At 38.1% G+C, this 25,309-nt stretch overlaps 2 protein-coding genes across 4 annotated transcripts; one reads left to right on the plus strand and one right to left on the minus strand.

Annotated features, from left to right (window-relative positions):
• Nucleotides 1–463: 463 nt before the first annotated feature.
• Snx27 (sorting nexin 27) lies at nucleotides 464–24,068 on the minus strand. Of its 2 annotated transcripts, XR_010436508.1 has the most exons (6): nucleotides 23,463–24,068; nucleotides 5,602–5,787; nucleotides 4,710–5,545; nucleotides 4,040–4,218; nucleotides 3,691–3,968; nucleotides 464–899 (listed from the first exon to the last, which is right to left on the minus strand). XR_010436508.1 is itself a non-coding variant. In XM_064684543.1 (5 exons), exons 1-5 carry the CDS (start codon nucleotides 23,702–23,704, stop codon nucleotides 3,900–3,902), a joined length of 1,512 nt encoding a protein of 503 aa, XP_064540613.1. In that variant the 5' UTR covers nucleotides 23,705–24,068; the 3' UTR covers nucleotides 2,188–3,899. The 2 variants fall into 2 exon arrangements, 1 of the variants encoding a protein (XP_064540613.1); XM_064684543.1 differs by lacking the exon at nucleotides 464–899 and having other exon boundaries at nucleotides 2,188–3,968.
• LOC135430021 (uncharacterized) lies at nucleotides 16,622–19,493 on the plus strand. 2 transcript variants are annotated; one of them, XM_064684575.1, is made up of 2 exons: nucleotides 16,622–17,574; nucleotides 18,908–19,493. In XM_064684575.1, the coding sequence occupies exons 1-2, from the start codon at nucleotides 16,659–16,661 to the stop codon at nucleotides 19,360–19,362; spliced, it is 1,371 nt and encodes a 456-aa protein (XP_064540645.1). In that variant the 5' UTR covers nucleotides 16,622–16,658; the 3' UTR covers nucleotides 19,363–19,493. The 2 variants fall into 2 exon arrangements, with proteins under 2 accessions (XP_064540645.1, XP_064540646.1); XM_064684576.1 differs by having other exon boundaries at nucleotides 16,626–17,580; nucleotides 18,908–19,037.
• Nucleotides 24,069–25,309: the final 1,241 nt, after the last annotated feature.

The raw sequence follows: 25,309 nt of genomic DNA on the forward strand, positions 1-25,309 counted from the left end.
ATAAAAGTGAGTTCCTTTTAATTTCAAGGAGCATAGGTTGAGGTATTCAGAAAGTAAAATACTTTCAATCTATGCTTTCTATACGATAGCCAGCATAAGAATTTGGCTTTATTTCGCTTTTTTTCGAGTTGTGTTGAAAAGAAAACAAATATCAAAATCATTTTCTTATCGATTCTATGAATCGACAGGCAGATGAACTTTTTACCTACTTTCAATGGGTATTAAAATGCACATGTTGACAGCGAAAACGGTTACGAATGAGCGACAAAGAGGAATGGTAGAAATGCGCAAGCTGCACAAGATAACCCAAAATGAAACAGTTGATAATCTCTTTTTTTTGAAAAGGGGAAAAATGCAATTTTTATTTTTAATAAATTGGTATTCTTTTCATTTTTTATTTTGTTTGTAGTTGGTTTCTCTTTTGCGCTTCTTTGTATTTTGATTTGAATATTTTTTTTTTTTTGGATTTCTTTCGTTTTTTTTTTTTATTGGGCACGCGTGCGCTGCATTGTTGCTGCCTGTACAGTAGTTACTCGCTATATGAAGCGCACGTTTTGTTTGCGTTTTTTAATATGTTTTTTTTTTCGTTTTATGATAAAGTTGTTAATTGTGGAATTAGGCGCATATTTGTTGTAAATGTTTTTTAAATTTATTTATTTATTTGCGTTATGTATATTTAATATGTAAGAAAACATTGATATTCAATTTTAATTTTTTACGTTTTCAAGGAATGTTTCGGCTTTTAATTCTTCAAATAATTAATTTTGAAATAATTATGTTGTTGTTGCTGTTGCTTTTGTTACAATTTCAATTGTACAAATGATTTGCTTATTAATTAAATATGTTAACATTTTGTCTATGTTTTTTGTTCAATTGTTGCGGCTCATCAAATTTGTTTCCTGCACAAAAAAAAAATAAAGGAAAGTAAAGGAAAAGGAAAACAAACAAAACAAATACAAAGGCAACAAATATGTATATGTGTATATAGAATAGAATAGCAGAGCAGTTATACATAATTATATAATTTATGGAGCAATATAATAAACATATACATATAGATATATATATATATATATAATAATTATGGAATATACATAGTTAGTTGTACAAACTAAAAAACGTAAAACGTTTGCTATAGGTAAATGGCCAAAGAGCAATGCGTCTACATGAGTGTTTACTGTATTTGATCATATTTTTCTTTTTTTATTAAATATATTTGTTGTTTATCGATTTTATTTAAACATTCAGCCAGCGATGCGTTTTTTCGTGTATCTCTGGGATACGCACATAAAAATAAGTGACAAATTATTTGCTGTGCTTTTGAGACATTGTTCAGATATACATATGTATATATACATATACAAACATATATATACATATATTTATGCACTAGCGGGCATTACCCAAAATATTCGTTTTCCATCCATTCTCACTTCTGGCAAATTTGATATACAACCACTTTCCGCCGACTTTCCACATTTTTGGGTGAAATTTTCAAAAACCACGTCATGTCGTGGATTGGGATTTGCCATTCGACTGGATTCCAACTAATTTTCAGAGAAATTTGTGAAAATGCAACTTTCAGTACTTAGTTCAATGGACTTCAAGCTCATTTTCAAATATCGTTATAAAATGTGACTTGAGACGTAGAGAAGACTCTGATTTATACTTTTAATGAGCGGATGGAAAATGGGTGGAAAATCGAAGTCTACAGTTTGAAGCAAAAAAACTTGGACCGGGCAAAGCCGGCATATATTAGCTAGTAAATATATATATATATATATATATATATATTTGAATATATCTAAATATATATATATATATGATTATATATAAATATATATATATATATATATGAGACAATATATAGCGCGTTATATTAAATTACATACATTGAATAAATATAATTATGACAAAACAATTAGACAAAACAAAAAAAAAAAGAGAAAAATAGACATACATACATACATAATAATAATCAGATTGGTAATATATAATCATAAGCATAATAATAATTGTGTAAATTGTAAATATCACAAGCAGACGTCACTTGCATCGTTGATAAATATATATACATATATATATGATATATACGTATATACATTATATATATATTTCAATATATAATATATATGTACATATAAATATATATATATATATACAAATATTTGTTTATATGTAAATATGTGTGTATAATTGTTTATGCATGTGAGTGTGTGTAAATATAGTTGTGTGTGTTTATGTGTGTGTGTTTTTGTTGTACTGCTTTCTAAAGTGTTTGTTCTTGTTTTCCATACAATTGTGTGTGTGTGTGTGTGTGTGTGTGTGTGTGTTGGTATGCGTGTGTGTATGTGTGTGTGTGTGTGTGTGTGTGTGCCTGTGTGTATTACATTCATTGCTTAAATTAACCGATTTTTGTTACATTCGCCGCTTGTTACAATAAAGCTTTATTTTGAACAACATTTTTCTGTTAACTTTCACACACACACACACGCACACTCGCACATTTGTTTTACATTTATCTCAATTTAACCAAAATTGTTTGATTGTTTATATATATATATTTTCCTTTTTGTTTGTATTCGCATATTTTGTTTCAATAACTAGTTATAAACAGCTCTTAAGTGTAACTAACATTTTTTTGCTACCAAAAAAAAATTAAAATTGAGTACATAATTTCAACATATTTCGTTTGTTAGTTTTGTTGTTATTTTGTTTCTTGTTTTTACTACATACAAAAGATACTTCAGACAATTCGTACAGTTTTTATTATATATACTATATATATATATATATATATATATATATATATATATTTGCTTGTATTTTCTATATAAAGTTCTATGTAATATGCATTTTTTTTGTTGTATTTTTTTCTTTTGTATAATTAAAATTGACTTTTTACATTATTTAGCAGCTATTTAGTTTTTTCTGCGACTACTAAAAAAAAGTTATATATATATATATATATAGGCATGTATATATGCATGTGTGTGTGTGTATGCATTTTATGTGTATAGAATTAGAATTTATTATTTCTATAAATAGTTTTTGTGTTTGATTTTTGTAATTATTTTTTAATGAGAATCATTTATTTTATTCTTTTAGTTTTTTCTAATATTTGCTTAATTGGTGCTTTGCTTTGTGTGTGTGTGTGTGTGTGTGTTTGTGTGTTTGTGTGTGTGTATTTTTGTGTGTGTTTTCGAACACTTCTCTTCTCTTCTAACACTAAACTGTCTATCTCTATCTCTATGTGCTAAAGTGCTGTTAATAATCTTGAAACATTTTGTTGCCGCTGTTAACATTGGTTGTTTGCTTTTGTTTATTTGAATGTTGCTTGTTTAAACCCATCGCATAATTTACAAATATCATAGTTACTATATATATTCTTTACAATATACATAAGATATAGCACTTACAACATAAGATTCTATTTCTCATTTATAGAGCTCTGGACTGTGACTGTGACTGTGGCTATGTTGGCGGAGGCATTCTTGGTCCTGGTCTATTTGTCTCACTTTCTGCTTAAACTAAACTCAAAACGGAAACGGAAACGGAAACAGAAACGAAAACAAGAACAGGCACACGACAATATCGATATATATATATATACACAACGACACACAATTGATAGCTACATAAGCTTTTTAGATAATACACAAATTCTCGATTGAATAGAAAAAACGTAACCTGCAAATTTTCAAGTCTCAGTGTGTGTGTGTGTGTGTGTGTGCAGGTGAGTGTGTGCTCGTGTGTGTGTGTGTTTGTATGTGTGTGACTAAGATTGCATTGAGCCGCTCGCTGTGATGTTGTTGAGATGATTACGCTGCAATATATGTATATACGTGTATATATTATATGTATATACTAATATGTGTGTATATAATCTTTGTTCCTTCCTAATCGCCGCTATCCTCCCATTTGCGCTCCTCCATAATTCGATCAAAGCAGTCCGCAAGAAATGCGTGCTACAAGCAATGATATATAACAGTTAGAACGGATTATGTATAACAGTTAACGGTATATCAAGTATAATTACATATGGCGTATAGACTTTGACCCAACGTGCCGGCTTATCTGGACGATTGTACTGAAAGCAAAATGACATAGACTCCTCATCGCTCTCGGAGCGCGTTATGCTATCCCATGTTAGCTCCACCATTTGCGCCTCCAGGGAGCCATCATCGCGGCAGGCGTGGAGGCGAAAGCTTTTCATTCCTGCAAAATGCAATAAGCAAATAGACAAATTGAAAACGGGTATATTGGAGGGAGGAAAAATAAGCGACGGAGATGAAGGACGAGAGATTGAGATAGCGAAAATGAGACTTATAGAGAGAGTGTAGGCGAGAGAGAGAGAGAGAGAGAGAGAGAGAGAGAGAGAGAGAAAGAGAGAAAATGGTAACGAAAAAAATGACTAACATGACTTACAAATCAATTTTTGTATCTGTGGCTTGACTTGAGTTCATGAGAATCGCAAAGAAAGGTGCTAATATAAAACCATACTAATATATACTAAATATATCACTACGAATTGGGTATCATCTGAAGAACTCTCAACTCTCTGCTGGAGCAAGCGAAATAGGGAACGAAAAAAATGTTTGATTCAATGGAATTGGCTATAAATGAAATTCTTAGCTAATTGCTCAGCACTTGCACAAATGAAACTAAGTGTGTTTTTTTTTTTATTTCAGATTGGATTTGTGACTCACCCACGGCGGGCACAACATGTCCCTCCTTGCGACTATCACAGGAGCAGTGCGGAAAGACGACATCACCGTAACCGGGCAGTGTGCGGGCCAGTGTCAAATAATCGTTGGCCTTTTTGGCATCCTGCAAGGCTTTCAGCTCATAGAGCCGGCCATCGGCGCGTATATTGCCGCGATTGACCTCATCGACCGCCTGATAGAAGATGAAACGCGCCGCCTGCTCGCCAACGGGCAGCTTCAGCTCCTTGTTGACGGAGAAGAGCCAGCGTCGCACACAGAGGCATGTCGACGAGGCGGTGCTATAGTTCTGCACATAGAGCTGATGGGGTATCTCGTTCGGCTGCAGCTTGCGCTCGAAATTGTACTCAACGATCTCGAACAGATAGAAATATTGTTGCGTATAGGCTGTCAGATTGGCGCGCTGCACGAGTATCTCCCAAACGACCTGGGCGCTGGATGATTTCTTAACCGAAACGCTGGTCACCTCATGATCGGGCAGCATAACCTTAATGTCCACCGGCGATGCGGATACATCATCCTCGGTATCGGTTAGAAAATCCTGCACAGCATCACTTTCGGCAATCACGCGCACCGCGCACACCTTCTCCAGATACTGTTCGAGTCCGCGCCGGCGTGTGTCCAGCTGCTGTTCGCTCAGCTGGAATGGCCATTTGCCGGGCAGCTTCGGAAAGTTGAAGCCGCTGAACTCCTTGCGCAGCAGCGAATGCAAATTGGCGAACTCACGATATCGACGGGAGCACAGCTGCCGTCCGGCCATATGGATATTGAAGACAATATAGCGTTCACCATTCCGATTCACAATGCTGTAGTCGGGTATGCTGGAAGAGACGGGATTTAGTCTAGTGAGGCCTTCTAGTGATTGGGTTCTACTCACCTGATGGGCAAGGAGCGCTTGTCGGAGTAGTCTATGTAGGAGTAGCCGGTTTGATCCTCCTGCGGCTCCAGTCTGTCGGCCTCCTGCTGGGTCACAGATATCACCGTCAGGGTCAGGCAATCCCCACCAGATTTGATCAGATCCACCACCTGTTTGTGTGTGGCGCCCTCCACGCTGACGCCGTTGCTGCAACAAATGACAGATTTGAGAAGATGAGTATATGCGTTATTATTGGAAAATCCTGATGCCCGTCCACACGTACCGCCGGCAGCGACGCTCCATGGCGCTGAGCTGGGCAAAATGCACGCCATGGAAGGGCAACATTTCGGAGGTATCTATATAATCTATATATCTGAGCTAGTGCATCACAGTTGCCGGCTCGATTGCCAATCTTCAAATGAGCTGCTGCTTGCTGCTCGCCGTTCAATTTAAGAGCCCAAGCGAAACGGAGACAGGGAGAGACAGGAGAGAGAGAGAGAGTGAGAGAGTCTGATCCGATTGATCGCTTGGAACACCTTGTGGCTGGCACTTGGCGCACTGATAACGAGCCGCAGTCCCCAGACATACGATTCGGGTCAAGATGAATTTGTTTTAACGATAAACTCGAGCATTTGCAATTGTTGAACTTTTCAATGGAGCGCATCTACTCGAAAATTAAATATTGCACTTGTATAACAAATGAGTGTAATCCTGGCAAATCCTTCAAAAAGATCTCTAAATACTACTATATGTTGTATATGTTAAAGAAACTAAAATAAGGTAACATTTAAAATATGTTTTATAATGAAAGAGGACGAGAAAGATTGAAATAAAAGTGAAATTGAAGAAAATCGTTTGAAATTCGAATTTCTTTGAAAATCGCATGGAAGGGCGATATTTAGAAGCTGGAGCGATTAAGTGAGAGCGGGAAAAAGCGTGACAGACTAAGACCGAGAGAGAAAGAGAGAAGGAATTATTGATATAGAGGGAGCGAGAGAAAGAAGGTGAGAGGACATGTGAAAGAGAGAAAGAGAATGGGGAAAAGAGCGTGACAATGAGAGACAAATAGATGTTAAAAACGAGAAAGATTAAGACAGAGAGAATGTAAGTGAGATAGAGAAAGAGAGAGAGAGAGAGATAATTTATGCGAAAGAAAGAGAAAAACAAAGAGAGACGTAAGAGAGGAAGAAGAAATATACAAAATGAGAAAGTGAATGGGAGTAAGAATAAGCGAGAGAGAAAGATGAGAAAGGGAGAGTAATTGAGAGAGTTTTAGTGTGTGAGAAAAAGTAAAAAGAGAGAAGATGGTAGCAAAAATAAAATTGTATGAAACTTCCGCTTATAAAATGGCTAAAAAAGACTGATAGAGCTCCTGAGAATCGCAAAGAAAGGTGCTACTTTAAAAATTATTTTGGCTTTAGTTTGCAGCTGACCGAACAGAGCTGCCAAAACATGAAATAAATACTTTTTAGTCGCCAAAATATATGCCAACTGGACGGACAGATCAAATGTACATATACCCAAAAAGTTAAAAGACGGTAGATTTTACAGAAATCTTATTTACTATTCAATTCTTTACCTTTTCCCAACGTAGCTGCTCTTATTCGTTTCCTCTAAAGAGATTTTACGTAGATCACCGATCATAAGGCCTGTCAGTTCTCATGAATACTTAATCACATTTGATTTTAAAAGCCATGAGGGGATTAATCATTTTTGGCATAAATATTTTCGTGTGTCTGATCTAACACTTACTTATGTGCGAATGATGGGGGATTTACCGAGTGAGCAGAGAAAATAGATGTTCTAGGCAAGGATTGATTTTTTTCTTTTTTTTTGGGAATATTGCTGTCTGGTTTGTAGAACTAGGAGATACCCAGAACTCAATGCCAAGCTCGCATTGCAAACATTCTAGCTTTCTTCTACTGATTCATACACGAAGCCTCGGTGCTTAAGGTCCGATCTGTTTACAATTTAAAATGGCAAAGAAAACTATGCATAAACAAATAGAGCAAGGGCTCTGCCTTTAAATACAAGGACCTGCATGACAAGTTTATATCGATATATCGATTATATGAATATGGGAGATGACGAGAAAGTTTGGTCAAGATATCTTAATACACAAAACAGTTGTCCATACAAGAACCTAATTTTCGACGAATCTTTCCTATGGAAGCTATGTGATGCAGTCGTCCGATGCGGCCAGTTCCGACATAAGCCCGAAACAGAAAGGCGGACCTAGGCACAGTTACAAGACGATCGAAGGACAGGCTATATCCAATGGCCTAGTTCATGCTGATCTAGAATATACTCTATTTAGTCGGGCATATTTTCTATGCTTGGCACATTTCATGACAAAATTAGAATACCCTCAAACGAGTTGACAAAGCAGCAAATGCGTAACAATAATGTAATTGATTTTATTATCACATTCAGAGGCATTTGACACTCAATAATATTATGGTATATTTATTGAATAATTTGCGGCGTCTGCTGCTGCTGCCTGCTGCTGCTGCCTGCTGCCATTTGCCCCCATTTCGCATTAGTTTTGATCGGGTAAATGCTTTTAGCAAATTCAATTGCCAATTGCATTGGCTGGAGGAGCTGTCAGGGCGGCTGCTTGTGGCTTGTGGCTTGTTGCTTGTTGTTGGCTTCCTGGCCACCTTTTGGGGCCAACTTTGGACGCGTCGAGGTCTGCCAGGCCAGGCCAGAGACACTTCTTAGACATTGTTGTTGTTGTTGTTGTTGTTGTTGTATAACGCTCTCTCCCTCTGTGTGTATGTGTGTGTCTTTCCGGTTTGACTTTTGCCACCGCAGCACAAATAAATAAATCGCAGCTATCGTTTGTTGTCGTGTCGCTGCTGACGCACAGGGACAACAACAACAACAACAACAACAACAACAAAATGACATGACTCACATTCAAGCATACCTAACATACATACATAGTTAACGTATGTATGTGTGTGTGTGTAATAACTACACGTACATCGATATTAGCCCTGTGCTCGACTGCCCAGATACTCTGTAATTGTTAACAGTTCAAAGTAACAAGAGCTTTAACTGCTCTTCATTAAAAGAGTTAAACAGTTAATTGTTCTTTGGTTCAGGGTTCGAACCAGCTACCTGCTGGCTACATTCGGCTCGTGAACCGGGTTTATCAACACTATGAACCCAGCAGTTGGTTCACGTCTTGGTGCATTTTTTCTTATTTGGATAGAAGGTTCGGTTCAAAGCAAGTTTGCAGCCTTCGGTAACATTATCTAGCTCATACCTTGGCAATAAATCTATATGCAAATTGGCAGACTGTATCGATGTACATCTGTTATCGTCTGTGCGGCGTTGCCAGATGCGCACTGCATTGCCAAACTGGTCACATTGCGCACTGCATTGCCAAACTGGTCACACTGCAATCATATCAATTATATGCCCATTTAACAGACTGATAAACTGACTGCAAGTTTGACAATGGACAAAAAAAGCAGCTGTCAACTTTGACATTAATATAAGCAGGCTTTACTTTGATACAACTATACAATGCACAAAGCGAGCCCAACAATGAGCGACAGGCAACTGCTTTCAATGATTAAGTTAACTAAGTTAACTTTGGCATTAACAAGAGCTAATTGAATTTGCAACGCAATTGTAAAACTATTTAAGGTATCTGTTTGCTGCGACACCAAAGCTAATATGCCTTTCATGTGGACCCAGTCACGCTACCCAAGCGAAATAAAAAATAAAATGTAAAGAAATAAAAGTGCAAGAGACAAGCGCTGGCTGAGATTAGGACAAAAAGCGCAGACATGAAACCAGTTTCAGCAGTAAACGTCTAGAGAAGACATCTACTAGACAAGGAGCGCAAAGAAGCTCAAAAGATAACAACAACACTTTTCGACTGCAGAGGGCGCTGCGCTGCTAAACATTTTTAAAAGCTTGAACTCTGCAAAAAGAAAAAAACGTTTCGATTCCAGGAAATGCCTTTTGTGAAATATGAAAATGAATTCAGTGTTGCTTTGGTTCGCATTCAGCATATTTTTTGGCCAGGGCTGCACACGCAAGCAAAGTTGGCTGTGGTTCGGTTCACGAACCAGTTCTTTGCTTACAGATACGGTTCGTTAGCCGGATTCTTTACATTTATGTCACTTTTTTTGGGTTAACTCTTTCGAGTAAATTTTAAAAATAAATATGATTTGAAAGGGAAACAAATATTTTGCAATAAATCATTTCTATTTTTTTTTTTTATAATAAACTTTTTTGATTTAATTATTAAAATCACAGTTTTCTTTATTTCCTGCTGGATTGATAGGAGTTTTAAATTATATATTTGCAATTTAATTGTTAAATTAAATAGCTTTTTTGTTTCCTTTTTTCCAGCTTTGTACTGTAAAAAGTTCACTATCTAAATAGCCAATCCAACATGTTTTATTATTCACCAAAAACCTTGAATGTTAACGTAATTATAAATAAATATACCCTGTAAATGTAATCTATAATATATATTCGATATGATGAACATTCTCAGAGACTGTAAAAATGATTATTAGCAAATGTTGGAAATAAACAAAACTCTTTCAGACATGGGCAAATCATATTTAACAGACATATATTTTTTAAATTTACAAATTCATATTTACATCTTATCGTACGACCCCAACTGAACAAACAGGGTATTTACCAGTCGAGCAGTTTGTTCTAGAACCTTCCTCGTCGTTGCTAATTGTTTCTATTTTGTTTATTGCGTCGAGTAATCGCAATTCTGTTTTGCATTCTGCTTTGCTCTGTTGTTGCTTCGCGCACTTCTTGGCTTTCGTTCACAGTTCGCATTACAGCTCCACCTCCTTAAGAACATGCCCCCTTCCCTGCCCCGCTCCCCTGCCCATAAATTTCTCCGCCCACAGCCTCTGTCTCTTACAAGCCTGAGAGAGCCATCGAATGTTTCTGTCTTGGACTTGTGACGTCGCAATTCCGGAAATTTTTAAGAGGCGCGGAGCTCGAAAGCTACAAGATCTAGATTTCTGAAAATGAATATATATTGCATTCCATGCCATACGCAACGGGTCCTTAATTATCCTTTCAATATGTGCAGTTTTTTTTAAATATCGATAAATATCGATTTTGGGACTCGATTATTAGAAGAGCTAGACTCGCCAAACTTGATATGTGAGTTCTTGTATAAAAACTTTTTCACTTTTTGGATAACTTCCCGCATGCCCCAAAGAAAAAGCCCTTTCCATGAGTATGACTACCTAGTTGCAGGGTATTTCCAAGTCGCACACAAAACAGAAGCTGAGTCTGCTTCGGCTATGCAACTACGACGCCTTCGCCCATGCTCAGCTTGGCCCCAAAAACAGGGTATTGGAGGTAATGATATACTCTGTTGTGTGCGAATGGCCATTAAAGTGTGTTGTTTACTTGAGCCCATTGAGCGGAAAATTTGCCTGACCCATTGTTAAAGTACATAAATTTGATTGACGTTACTTTTACCAGCAAATTCTTTTATTTGCCTTTGTTGCCTGGGACCTGTGTGTGTGTGTGTGTGTGTGTGTGTTTGTGTCTGGATTAACTAGTGGACGCCTGCTCTTAAATGATATTATTTAATTTAGTTGCTTATCTCAATAAAATTCGAGTATCTTGAAACCAAAAGAATGCCTAAATATTTGCACAAGAACTAGCAGATTTCTTGATTGCAGCCAGTCTAAATATTTATAGTTTATTCATTTTTGCAACATTTTATTGCTTCTATTTGCAAAGATTTTCCATCAACACCAAAATATTTTGCATGGTACAAAATAAATCCAAGTATGAGCATATAAATTAAACAAAAAACGAGTAGGAGATTCTAGTTGGGAGCGCCCGACTAGGGGATACCCTGAACCCTTTTCTTCCGACAGGCGATAGGTATAAAATGAAAGATACTTGATATTGGAAACGGGGCAAGTTGTCGAATATCGGAAACAAACTCGATCTGCGCGGGCACTAGGAGGACCTTCAGCTAAAATTTCAAATCTCTAGCTCTTATAGGTTCTGAGATCTTTGCGTTCATACAAACGGACAGACAGACGGACGGACGGACAGACAGACGGGGACATGGCTAGATAGACTCGGCTACTGATGCTGATCAAGAATATATATACTTTATGGGGTCGGAGATGCTTCCTTTTGCCTGTTACATACATTTGCACAAGTACATTATACCCTCTTTACCCATTTTCAATGGGTTCAGAGTATAATAAACATATATATATATATATATATATATATATATATATATATATATATAGATAAGTTATGCATTTAGTATATGGTATACAGATTTTTGAAATATTTTGCATTAAACAAGAAGTGCAAAGTAAAAATTTGTTCTAGTAGATACTAGGGTATCTACCCACAAATAATATCCAAGTATATTTGGGCTTATATGTATATTTTATGTACCAAATTTTGTAGCTTTTGCTTTTCGAGAATTCGGAGATCAATTAGAGCGATATCTGTTTAAGTACCTAGTTGAAATATATATAAATTATACTAAAAAAACAAGATAACTTTCTCTCGATATGCTTAGTAAATTTTTAGTATTTATTTTTCACTTGGAAAATAAAGACACCACAGAAACAGATGGATAAACAGGACTATATCGAGGCATCTGGTGATCAATCAATCAGGAATACGTATTCTATATGGAGCTGGAGGTGTCTCCAGATGCCTTTCTTGACAATATTATAAAATTGAGATCCATAAACCGACAAATACCAAAAGATTAAAAATGTTTAAGTATTAATATATAATTGAAGAAACTAATCCACTTTGTTCTCTCTCTATGGCTCGACTCTATCTACCTTACGAAACGCACCCCCCTCTGCCCCCTTGGTCCTCTTCTTCATGCGCTACAGCGTTGCCACCTGACCGCAATCTTGCTCGCCTCCCTTCCCCCCTCGCGCACACAGCTCATTAAGTATTTTTGGGCAAATTTGTTATTTTATTTTTATGTTGTGTCCGTTGTGCGGCAAATGTTGCACATTGTGTCTATTTGCGGACTATTTCCTAGCACAAAACTCCCAAAAAAAAATCAAAAAAAAAAAAAACCTTAACCCGAAGCCCCAAATTCAAGCCCGGAAACCAGAAACTCATCAACTAAGCCGAAATGTGGGCGGATTTGAGAAGCAACGAAGCGAGCGCTGCCACTTTTCCTGCCCAACCATCCAGTGACGCAAATCTATTGATTATTCTGGGGCATATGCCACAGAGCAACAACAAGAACAACAACAACAATAATTTGGAACATGGAATAACAACAGAACATCAACACATAACCACATGCACAAATTTGGTGGTAGCATTAAATAAATTCAAATAAAGCACGACAACAAAATATAGAAATTGGTCGAGAACTCAATACACTAAGAAACCTGGTCAAGTATTCCAAGTAAACGTATGTATATTCAATACTGGAATATAGTATAAAAGAATTCAAATTTGATTAAATTTAATAACACCCAGCTTAAGCTATTAGCTCTCAGGGCTGCAAGCCAAGTTTGAAACGAACCGGTTCGAAGCCGCAATGCGGGACCACTTTATACCATGAATCGAACTTCAATCAAAGCAGTTATAAAAGTTAGCCAATCCAACCGAAACTCGAACCCAATCATATTTATCCCAGAAATGGTTTAATTTAAAATATAATAAGTAAGAGGTTCTAGTCGGGAGCTCCCGACTAGGGGATACCCTGAACCCTCTTCTTTCAACGGGCGATAGGTATAAAATGAAAGATATTTGATATATGTATATGTATATATACTATTCTAGAAGCTACATGTCAAGTTTGGTGACTCTAGCTCATATTAGTTGCCGAAATTGCTCAAAAAACAGGATTTCGATATCGATTTTTATCGATTACTTGGAAACGGGGCAAGTTATCGAATATCGGAAACAAACTTGATCTGCGCGGTCACTAGGAGGACCTACAGCTAAAATTTTAAGTCTCTAGCTCTTATAGGTTCTGGATCCTTGCGTTCATACCTACGGACAGACAGACGGACGGACGGACAGACAGACGGACGGACAGACAGACGGACATGGCTAGATCGACTCGGCTACTGATGCTGATCAAGAATATATATAGTTTATGGGGTCGGAGATGCTTCCTTCTGCCTGTTACATACATTTGCACAAATACGTTATACCCTGTTTACCCATTTTAATGGGTTCAGGGTATAAAAACTAAAAGCAGGGCGCTGGTTCAAAGCACATACCAAACTAACGGTTTTTTTTTTAGTGTACTCTACTTATTACACTTCTTAAATAAATAGTAATAATAATCATTTAATAATCGAAGAGCTTTAATCGTTTAATAATCGATAACTTTTGAGAAACTCTTTCAGCTTTTCAATAGTTCACGTATTGAATCTAAAAGCAGGGCGCTGGCTCAAAGCACACAGTTCACACAATTTACACTTGTTAAATGCATTATAATAAAAAGAATAATCGAAGAGCCAAAATCACTTTACAATCGATAAACCTTTAAGTATTAAGTAACTCTTTCGGCTTTTGCAATAGTTCCTAATTGTTTGCCATAGAGGAAGAGCAACAATGATTGCTGACACAGGCAAACAAACTAAACAACTTTAAGCAGTTAAGCCAGTTAAGCACCAGCCGTGAGCAACCCTCAGAGTGCACAAAGTTTTTATACCCTGAAGCCATTCAAAGCGGCCAGCATGGGTATAATGTATTTGTGCAAAGCGAATGAACAACAGGCGGAAGGCATCTCCGAGCCCATAAAGCCGAGCTATGCCATGTTTAACTAGCTTTAACTATTTTTTCAATTTGAAATATGTATTGAAGCATTAATATCGATAACAATCGATTCTGAGGCAAGCTCATGCTTCAACATATCCCGAAACTATATGAGCTATATTTTTAATATACATTCTTCCAAGCCGTATGCAAAGTTATTCTAATCTTCTTTTTATAGATATGCCTCCTGCTTAAATAATATCGATAACAATCGATTTTGAGATATGCTCTTTTTTTAGTATAACTCCAAATATTAAAGAGCTATATTTGAAATTCGAAATATATATTCTCCTAAGCCATATGCAAAGTTATTTTAGTTTTCTATCTATAGATATGCCTTCAGCTTAAATAATATCGATAACAATCGATTTTGAGGTATGCTCTTTTTTTAGCATAACTAGAAAACTGCCAAACCTGGCATTTAGGCTATCGTGTAGTATACACAGATTACAAATATATCAAATATATATATATATAGCACTCTTGACTTCTATAGTTTGCAAAGAAGAAGAACGAAAATATTCTCGGCTAGGGCATACGCAAGACAACCAACAAAGTTGAACCCTTAAGCTAAACTATTAGATGTGGATTTTAGTGTTGAACGTTCTTATTGTTCTTATTGCCGTGTTGCTCTAGCCGCTGGGGCAGAATAGTATAAGCATTGTTGTTGTTGTTGTTGTTGTTGTTGTGGTTGCTGCTGGCATTGTTGTCGTAAATGTTTAAACGAGCCACACGTCGAGCAACAAGAAATGAAAATAGTTCATAATCCCCATTGATTGCAGCGCAGACACCACACACACACACACACCCCACCCCACCCTATACACACACACACGCCTACTTTCAAACAATGCAATGCTAAGTGGCAAGTGCAGCAGCAGCAGCAACAACAAGAACAACAACAACAACAATAACACAGAAGCAGCAGCAGCGGCGGCAACAGCGGAAAAAGCTGAAGCTCAGCAAAAACCAAGTTCAATCTTGAATGTCACACCAACAACACACACACACACACACACCAACAACACACACACACACACCAACAACACAACACACACACACCAACAACAACACACACACACACTACATATCATCCATTTGAAAGCTTTCACTTTACATTTCTTGAAATGTTATTTTCTAAATATATGTAACAAATGTCCAAAATATTTTTGCAACTTCTTTAATTTAATTTTTGATTTACTTATTTAATTTTAATATTAATTAATATTTTTTGCAACTTCTTTTATTTATTTTTTATTTACATATTTAATTTTAATATTAATTTATATTTTTTGCAACTAATTTTATTTAATTTTTTATTTACTTTATTAATTCTAATATTAGTTTATATTTTTTGCAACTTATTTTATTTATTTTTTTATTTACTTATTTAATTTTAATATTAATTTATATTTTTATACCCTGAACCCATTGAAAATGGTTAAAAAGGGTTTAATGTATTTGTAACTGGCAGAAGAAAGCATCTCCGACCCCATGAAGTATATATATTTTTGATCAGGATCGATAGCCGAGTCTAGATCTAGAGCTAGAGACTTGATTTTGAGGTGTAGTAACTGCGCAGTACGGGTTAGTTTCCGCTAATCGATCACTTGTCCAAGCAATCGATAAAAATCGATATCTAAATTCTGCTTATGTTTTTTCTCATTGTTTTCAGAGCTCGAGTCACCAAATTTGACATGTAGCTTCTAGAATAGTATATATGAATATATCAAGTATCTTTCATTTTTAGGCTATCGCAGGTTTCAGGGTATCCCCTGAGACGGGAACTGCCACATAGAGCCCCTTACTTGTTTCTATATATAATATTTTGTTATTAATTTTTGTGTGAAGAGAAAAGAAAAGGTAAACTCGAGAAGATAGTATAATTCAAATTTAGTTTCTAGCTATTGTACCTTTCGAGATTGACGATTTTTCCACACACGAACAAATGGACTTAGATCTTCATTCGGATTAAGTATATAAGTGTACAGGCAGATCATATGTGAAACGTATGTAGGGTATCGCCACGTTGAGACAGCTTAGTGCAAGGCTTATTCTTGGCAGCCAGATTATTGAATTGTTTTGATGGACTGCGATGTCTCTATCAGTCCGATCAGTCAGATAGGCGAATGCATAAATGAAGTCCAAGCAAACAATGGAACAATGACAATTTTGGACAATCCACTTGGCCTAATCTAATCTGCAAGCGAAGCTAAGCCAAAAGTCAGTTCTTTGTCAGTTCTTTGTCGTCGAAGTTTGGGCAGTTGAAAAGTTGCCACCGTCGCGACAAGATGAAGTGCTCCAGGCGATTGCTGGCCGGTTTGACGCTGCTGCAGGTGATCCTTGCGTGCGCTGGTTTGGAATGCTATGCCTGCGATTCGGCCGAGGATGCGGAGTGCGCCACCCGACCCGGCCAACAGCTGGAGGTGGAGGAGTGCAGCCAACCGAGCGACGAGTGCGTCACCTCCATTGCGGCGGGCGTAACGCGACGCGGCTGCCTCCGACGCCTCTATCCGAACGGCTACTGTGCCGAGCCCTGCGATCGCTGCAACACCAGCCTGTGCAATCGACATGTCTATCCCACGGATCGACTGCGCTGCTATCAGTGCAGCGGCGCCGACTGCATCGATGTCAGCGCACGGCCGGAACTGTTGCTGCCGTGTCCCGTTTACAGTTCGGAGGATCGCTGCTATACGAACATTTTGCATTTGAGCAACACGCAACGCGGCTGCGAGCACACGAATCTGCCCGTTGGCTGTCCGCACGTGTGCCTCAAGTGCAACTACAACGGTTGCAATGCGGAACGCACCGTCACCGAGAGCCGCTGTCTGCAGTGCACCTCGGATCGGCTGTCGCCGAATGCGGACTGTCAGCGCGAACAGGTGCCCGCCGAGGCGGACAAGTGTGCGCTGAGCAATGCGACGGTGACGCAGTGCGTCAACAAGGTGATGCTGGGCCATCGGGAACGCTGCTACACGCATCGCAACAGCCAAACGGAGGTGCTGCAGCGCGGCTGCTCCACCACGATGGGCTTCTTTCCCACCGGCGAGCTGCATCAATGCTATGGCGACAATTGCAATGCCCAGTGCCAGGACATTGCCTGTGCCACTTGCAACTCGACCAGCGATCCCAATTGCCGCACTGGACACGCCCTCAAGAGTGAACCGTGTGCAGCGGGCACCACTGCCTGCTATTCGTGCGAGCAAGGTTAGGGTGAGTCCGGCGCTGGTACAGTCGCTGAGTCAGTTAAATGAACTAGTTTCAATTGTGAACCAAAATAAGCTTGTCCAGCTAACAAATTGCCCAGTTAAGAAACGTTCCTTTCATTTCTCCTAATATTATTTAGTTAAAGTTAAATCAACCAGTTCCAATTATGAACCCAACTATTAATTGTCTTTCCTTTGAGCTTTTCAAGGTAACAAATTGTCAATTTAAGAAACATTCTACTAGTTCTTCTGTTGAGTTGAATAAGTTAAAGTTAAATGAACCAGTTCCAATTGAGAAACAAAATGAGCTTGTCATTATTAATGAGTTAAAGTTAAATGAGCTAGTTCCAGTTGTGAACCAATTTTTCTTATTCCTAATTTGAGCTTATCAAGTTATCGAATTGTCAAGTAAAGAAAGATTCCTTAAGCTATTGAACCAGTTCCAATTACGAACCAAATTGTTTTTTGTCTTTCCTTTGTTTAATCTTTTCAATTTAACAAGTTCTCATGTTAAGAAACATTCTTCTAGTTGATTTTAAGCTAAATAAGTTAAAGTTAAAAGGACTTGCTCCAATTGTGAGCCAAACAGTTTCTCAATTATTATCTTGATGTTCAGAAAACTGTTTAAAACATCAAGTAATTGATAAATATACATATATTGAAGTTGCTTCAGTATATTCCTGATTTAAATAAGATACAATTTTATTGGACCTCAATTAAAGAAAGAAGTTGAAGAACTGTGTTTGCATATGCTAGAATTTAATGGAATATACATCTTTGACTTTTGGCCATGCTGAGGTCCTGGATTTTTGATTTAATTACAAGACAATTTATCAAGATTTTTCAAAAAGGTGGAACACAGCGTTATCTGTGGAGTTTGGAATATCAAGAATTATATAAATTGGTTTATTCAAAAAATTTCAGTTCCGAAAATAAGAAATAATCATAAGTTATAGAGCTAAGACGTAATTGGTTTCGAACTCAGTTGAATTCATAAAATATACAGCCGCAGCCAACTTAATGCAGACATAATTGTGCCCTTTTTATAGCCATAACTAACTGTTTGTAATTGGCTCTCAACTCAGTTTTATTTCACCATATAACCAGCCGCAGCCAACTTAATCGATCGTCATATTTGTAGCCAAAACTAGCGACTACTTTACTTGTATTTTCTTCAGCTTGTAATTGGCTCCGAACACTGTTTTATTTCACAATGTTACCAGCCGCAGCCAACTTAACACACACATCATCTTTTGGTGCTGCCAGATCGTCATTTTCTTAGCATAAACCTAGCACACTTGTAAACAATTTGTTTTTATTTTTTCCATTCGCAGATACGCTGCTGCGTCGCGGCTGCGCCGATGCGAATTTCGTTGCCGGCGCAGGTGAGGCATGCCAGCTGTGCCGCAGCGGCGATGGGTGCAACCGTTGGTCGGTGCGCAGTTGCTATCGGTGCAATTCGCAGGAGCAGGGCGACGACTGCGCTGCCATGGAGCAGCCGATGGGGATGACATTGAGCAACTGCAGCAGGCCGGCCGAGCTGTGCGTCAGCACGGTCATCAGCCGGCTGCAGTTGGTCTACACGGTGCGGGGCTGTGCGGGCGAGGTGCCCGAGTGCAGCGCCAATGATCCCTACTGTGTACGCTGCAATGGCAGTCTGTGCAACAATGCGCCCACCAAATGGGCCACGGGCCAGCAGCAGCTGCAGCTGACAGAGAAGGGGGCGGGGGCGGGGGCGGGGGCGGATTCAGTAAGGGGCGTGCTCGAGCAGCTGTGGCAGAATCTATGAGTAATTAGCAACAACAAAGCAATTATTTGAAAGCATTTAGATGAATAAACAATGAGCGACAAAAATTTAAGCTCCAACTAAATAACATGCCGCCCAACCACCCCCTACTAGCAGCTGCACCAACACCCCCCCCCCCCCCGCCACCCCTCAAACATCACTTCGCCCCGCAGGCAAATAAAGCAGAAATGTTGATAAGCCCGCCGGCCGGACGGACGGATGTGGAGGATGTGAGGAGGAGGCGGCGTTGGCGGTTGCCAACCGGCACAAAAACGCCCCTCGACAGCGAAAGAGAGACAAAGACACAAAGAGAGCGGGCGCTGCAAGAGAGCAAGAGAGCGGGTGGAGGGAGGCACTCAATAAGAACAGGGCTGGGCAAAACAGGGCTGGGCAAGTAGCTGCCAATTGAAAGGTTGCAGCGAACTGGTCTTTGCTTAAACATTTATAATTATTGAGGAATTACAAATATTTTAATATTATTTATTATTTAAATATATGTGCACGCTTCGATTCCATTTAGCTCAAATTTCGAAACACATTTTTGCACACTAAATAAAATTGAGAGATTAAACTATTTAAATAAAAAATGAAAAGATTTCCAAAACCAACACTAAAGATAAATCTTAATCTTTAAAAGTATTTTAGAACATCTATAAGTTAACTAATGTTTAAAGAAAGATATTCATTCAAAAAACTGAACAATTTAGCTATTAATCATGAATGATAATACAAATAATAATATTTATAATAATACATAAGTAATTTTGATGTTAACCATGAATAATTTTATAAATAATTTAAATTATAACAATAATAATATATAAATAAATAATAATAATATATTAATATATTTATTATACATTTTAATGTATTAAGTGAACTGGTTCATTTGAACGAGCTTGACACCTCGCAGCAATTAGCTGCATTTGTGAACCAGCTCTGAAGTGGTTATCAATTGCATAAAAATGCAGTGTTGCCAGTTAAGCATTGTGCTAGCTAAATTTGTCATTGTCTTTAGTAGAAAACAGTTCAGAAATATTTAGACAAACTTTGTGCTCAAAAAGCCAATTCAGTCTTTTTTTTAAATTGCATTCATCTATAATACATTTTTTTTAAATCGGCAGTTGACAACACTGGCAGCATGTATATACACGAATTGAACTAGATCAAACGGAGTTATGATCTAAAAAGAATTGACGTGTCATGCTCTGCAGTACAGTATTATCCAAATGATCATATGGATGATTCCAATTCCACAGAATCAAACATTCCACGCACATATCAAACATTTGTAACGAGTTTCCTGGTAATTTGCGACATTAAATACTTAAAATACCGAAAAAAAAATAAAGCGAACCAAAAACACAAATGAACCGTATTAATTCTGTTTGGCACATTTGACTGAATCTATGTTTGAGAACGGAAGAGATTCAAATTACAGTTAAAAAAAAAAATAATAAATAAACAAAAATAAATGCAAATGGTGACAAGAAATTCTCAATTTCGTTCTCAATTGTTCTGGACGCAACTGTTATTTATAAATAAATAAATTTATATTTGTAAATATACATACAAAAATGTTGAGAGATAAGCAGACTTTGCTTTATCAAGGTACAGCTTAAAAGCCGAGTTATTTGATAGTAAAACGGAATACACAATGTATACAACACTCGCATATCGATGCGAACTATTCACGGTTCACAATTTGTAAACAAACATAGAGCACATACATATATATCACGATGTGTAGAAAATGCAATAAATTATATTCAAATAATTTCCCATTCCAACAGCGATATATATATTCCTGATCAGGAAGTTATTTAAATGTCTCCTCATTAGTTGAGCTAACAACCAGTTGTTCGGGAAACTGGAATAACAAGGTTCTGGGTTCGAATCCCCAGGCTTGTGTATGGAGGTAGTCTGTCTGTCTTAACTCATAACCTTTAACCATATCTCTATAACTACTTATATCAATATCCAGTATTACAATATATATATGCTATATTCTCTGTATTAAAAAGAAGAGAAAGTGGTACTTAAGTATAGTTTTGGTGTAGTACTTTTCTTCTATTATGCGAATGGGTAAAAGTGTATGTCCTTGTATGAATTTAAGAAGGCATCTTCAACTTTATAAAGTAGATATATTCTTGATCAGGTCTAACCATGTCCGTCTGTGAGAACGCTTCGATCTCGGGAAGAACTACACAAAAGCTAATGTCTTGAAATCTTAAATATATTATATTCCCATATGCCCTACGCAGAACGAGTTTATAATTTTATTCGATAACGTCCCCCAACCATTTTGAAACTTGTTTTCTTAAGCATAGAGCTACTTTTACATAATTGAAGAATATTTCAATTTTTGAACAACTTCCAATTTAATCAACTATATTTGGGTGCCATATTAATGCCTCAGAAAATACACCAAAAAAATCGGAATATAAGCTCCGAGTACTCAAGAATTTCCCATGCTGAGCATCAGGCGGCGTGCTGTGCGCTATTTCCAGGGTATATCCAAGTTGAACATACTCGATCAGAAAACCTACCACTTATTTCATAGTAGCCAACAGATTTGCTATTTTACTTTTTGTTTTAAGATAAGCGCTCAGTACGTTACAATAAATTGTTTAAATTTATTTTACAATGACAAAAATCGTTTATCAGTATGTTTTCCCAAGCAAAAATGTTGTTCAGCAACAAACAATTACCGCAATTAAAGTGCATATCGTCTTCATGATTTACCAATTCGATTATTTCTTTATTCAATTAACGAATTCAACCAATTTGAACCGGTTCAGTTCAGAGCTGCGCCTAGTGGCAAATGAGACAGAAATTATGCACGCATTTAAATCGAAAACTGTTTGTGAAGCTTTTATTGCCGTTGCTTTGTTGCACACGTGCACCCAAATCATAACTGTTATTATTGTTCTCCCGTTAGAATGGATAATCAAATGATGGGCGCTACAACAACAATCGCAAACTGACAGCTGCGCCCCGGAGGGAAGTGCGAAAATATAAGTAAAATATATATATATGTATATATGTATATATATATATATGAATGTATATATATGTATGAAAAATAAACATTGCCAATTTGCGGCGTGTGTCTGCGCGGGGCACGCTGCTGCGCCATGGTGCTGCGCCATGGTGCTGCAGTGGGGAGTGGGCGGGGGTGAACGCTGCCAACGATAATTAAGTTGTTATCCGCCGCGCAACAAAACTGCTGCTAAATTTATTAATTGAATTTGTGCGCAGGTTTTCGCAGGTTTTCCCAGTTGCCACAGAGCGAGTCAAATAGAGACAATCTGACAGAGACAGAGAGAGAGAGAGGGCGGGGAGGATGCCCGGAAAGGTTATCACAGCACGGGCGTCCACGAAACTCAATTATATGCAACGTGTTTTGATTGATAGCATAAGCGGCGAGGGGCGGGAGCAGCATTTGGCTGTGCGCCGATAACACAAAATGTCAAAGATGCAAAACAAAAGCTTAGCGTAAAGCAGGAGCAAGTTTTGTCTGAGATAGAGAGAGAGAGAGAGAGCGAACGAGAGAGCGAGAGCATACAAAGTGAGCGACAGAGTGGAGTGACATAGAGCGAAAGACGGAGCGGGCGCGACATTTTAATTAGCTTGCTCTGTGGGCGTGTGGGTGTGTGTATGTGTGTGTGTGTGTGTGTGTAGGTGCGAGCGTGAGTGTGCATGTAAGTGTGGCCAAACAATGGCATAAATATTACGCCATAACAACAACAACAACAACAGCAAGAAGTATAAGAAGCAAACAGTTGCCAGATATGACGACGGCGACAAAGTTCAGTAACAACCCTCTCACACACATGCACATACACAACGTTTATTGATTGCAGGACTCCCAAGCCGCAGTTTTAAGTTTCTTTTCCATTTCGAGTGGAGCCGTTTTGTGGGTGGGCTAGACAACTCGCACTCTCTCACTCGCTCTCGTGTTTCGTTGTCGTTGTCGTTGCGGGGCAGGGCGGGGCACGGCAAACAGGTCAAACATGAAGGAAGCTTCTTTTTTTTTCATTTTTTTTTTTCTTTCTTTTTGTTTTAGCATTAACACTAGGCTACAAGAGTGCCATACTTACACCTCGAGTATGCGATCGCCTTTTTTGATGCCAGCCTTCTCGGCGGCGCCATTCTCCAGCACAGCGCTAACATGCTGCAGCGGAGCGTACAGTTCACCGTTAATGGAACGCAATTGTCCGCCCTCGGACACCTGTCCGCGCACATTGAAACCGAAGCCAGTTTCCGTCTTGTAGATGGTAACGACGCGCGGTCCATTGGCGGCTGTGATGGTGGTGCTGCTGCTGCCGTTGTTTTCGCTCATTGCTGTGCCGCCGGTAAGCTCCAAGAAGAGCACAAACAACAAACAACACACACGCACACGCACACGCACGCACGCTCACTCACACACACACAGTGGCACGAGGCTGCTGCTGCTGCTGCTGCTGGTGTTGTTATTTTACACAATTTTGCTATGTTTTTGCGTAACTTTTGTTTTTTTGCAACTTCTTTTTACACACAAACATTCGCGCGCGCACACGCTCAACGTAACCGAACGTACATGAATATAAATACAAAAACACAAATACAAATACACATACAGGCAAAGGCAGGCGGCGACGGCGACGGCGACAGCGACGGCAGCCACTTTTACTTTCCGCAAACCATACAAAAAACAAAAAATAATAATAATAATAATAATAAATAACACGGAAACTCGCAAATCGCAGCAACTCGCAACTGCAACAGAAATTGGTATCACACGCCGTTTGATGAGTGAATCTATGTGAGTGTGTTTGTGTGTGTGTGTGTGTGTTATGGGGCTAGCGACTGCAATTGGATATGGTTTGCATTGCGTTAAATGTTAACAGCAAACAACGTGCGTAGTGCACATTAATTTTGCATATTGCTTCTGCTTTCCTTAATTCACTTTTGCTTTTGCCTTTGCCTTCGCCTTTGCCACTCGCCCAACAACTGTCAGCCGCTAGTGTTGGGTTTGTCCATTAGGTGACTGTTTGATGAACTAATCTGTGCAAATGAGCTGCCTCATTCTTGGCTGGTTCTTTTTTGGAGTGAACTGCGAGTCAGTGTTTAGCACGACAGAATGGCAACGCTATGTGACGGTGCAAAAAAGATGACATAAAAAATGGTATATTTAATATAATTTCGCAAGATTTTTATAAAAGCATATGTAATTTATTATCTTAATCATAATATTGCTGATTTCCATTACAAAATAAATATTAACTCGATAGTTTGGCTGACAATTATTGATCCGATGAACTAGTTATCGATTGCAGTCAGCTGGCATTTGATTGCCAACTTTTGTGAATTGTAGCGGCGATTTTTTGATAAATTGTGCCCAGTTATGCATTTTGATTTTTGAAATTCCATATCACACTTTGCAGCTGCATATAAAACAATGCAGCAAGTTTTATTAAAATACAAAACGCCCGCCAATTATTCGATAACATATGCCTGAGGTTTTTGAACATGTTGCGAATATAACCTAAAAAATTTTAGATTCTTAAGACCTGAAAGCTGCAATTGAGGTAAAACTGTTTGTGTGTCTTATAATATTACAAATACCAATATGAAAGACAAAGTCTGGGGTCTTTAGGGGCTACAGGATTATTTCCGAAAATGCGGATAAAAGAAAAATGTACAAGAATTGCATGATCATATTGATTTTATAGATTGTTAAATATATGTATAGGACTATTATTAATGTTAAGTCGACAAAGATCTTGAAATTTTCGCTTGAGTTTATCATCGAACATTTTTCATTTTGCTGTGCTACAGAATAAATAATACAGTTATTTCAATAGTAAACCAAGATTATCCTCCATATAATTAGGCTATTCGAGTCAGGGTGGTGGGTGGGGGAAGGTGGGGACTGTGTTTACACAGGGGCGCATTCATATCATAC

Source organism: Drosophila montana, unplaced genomic scaffold (genome assembly GCF_035044405.1).
Source record: "Drosophila montana isolate Dmon_TW-CO22-7 unplaced genomic scaffold, ASM3504440v1 contig_2781_1, whole genome shotgun sequence".
Taxonomy (NCBI): domain Eukaryota; kingdom Metazoa; phylum Arthropoda; class Insecta; order Diptera; family Drosophilidae; genus Drosophila; species Drosophila montana.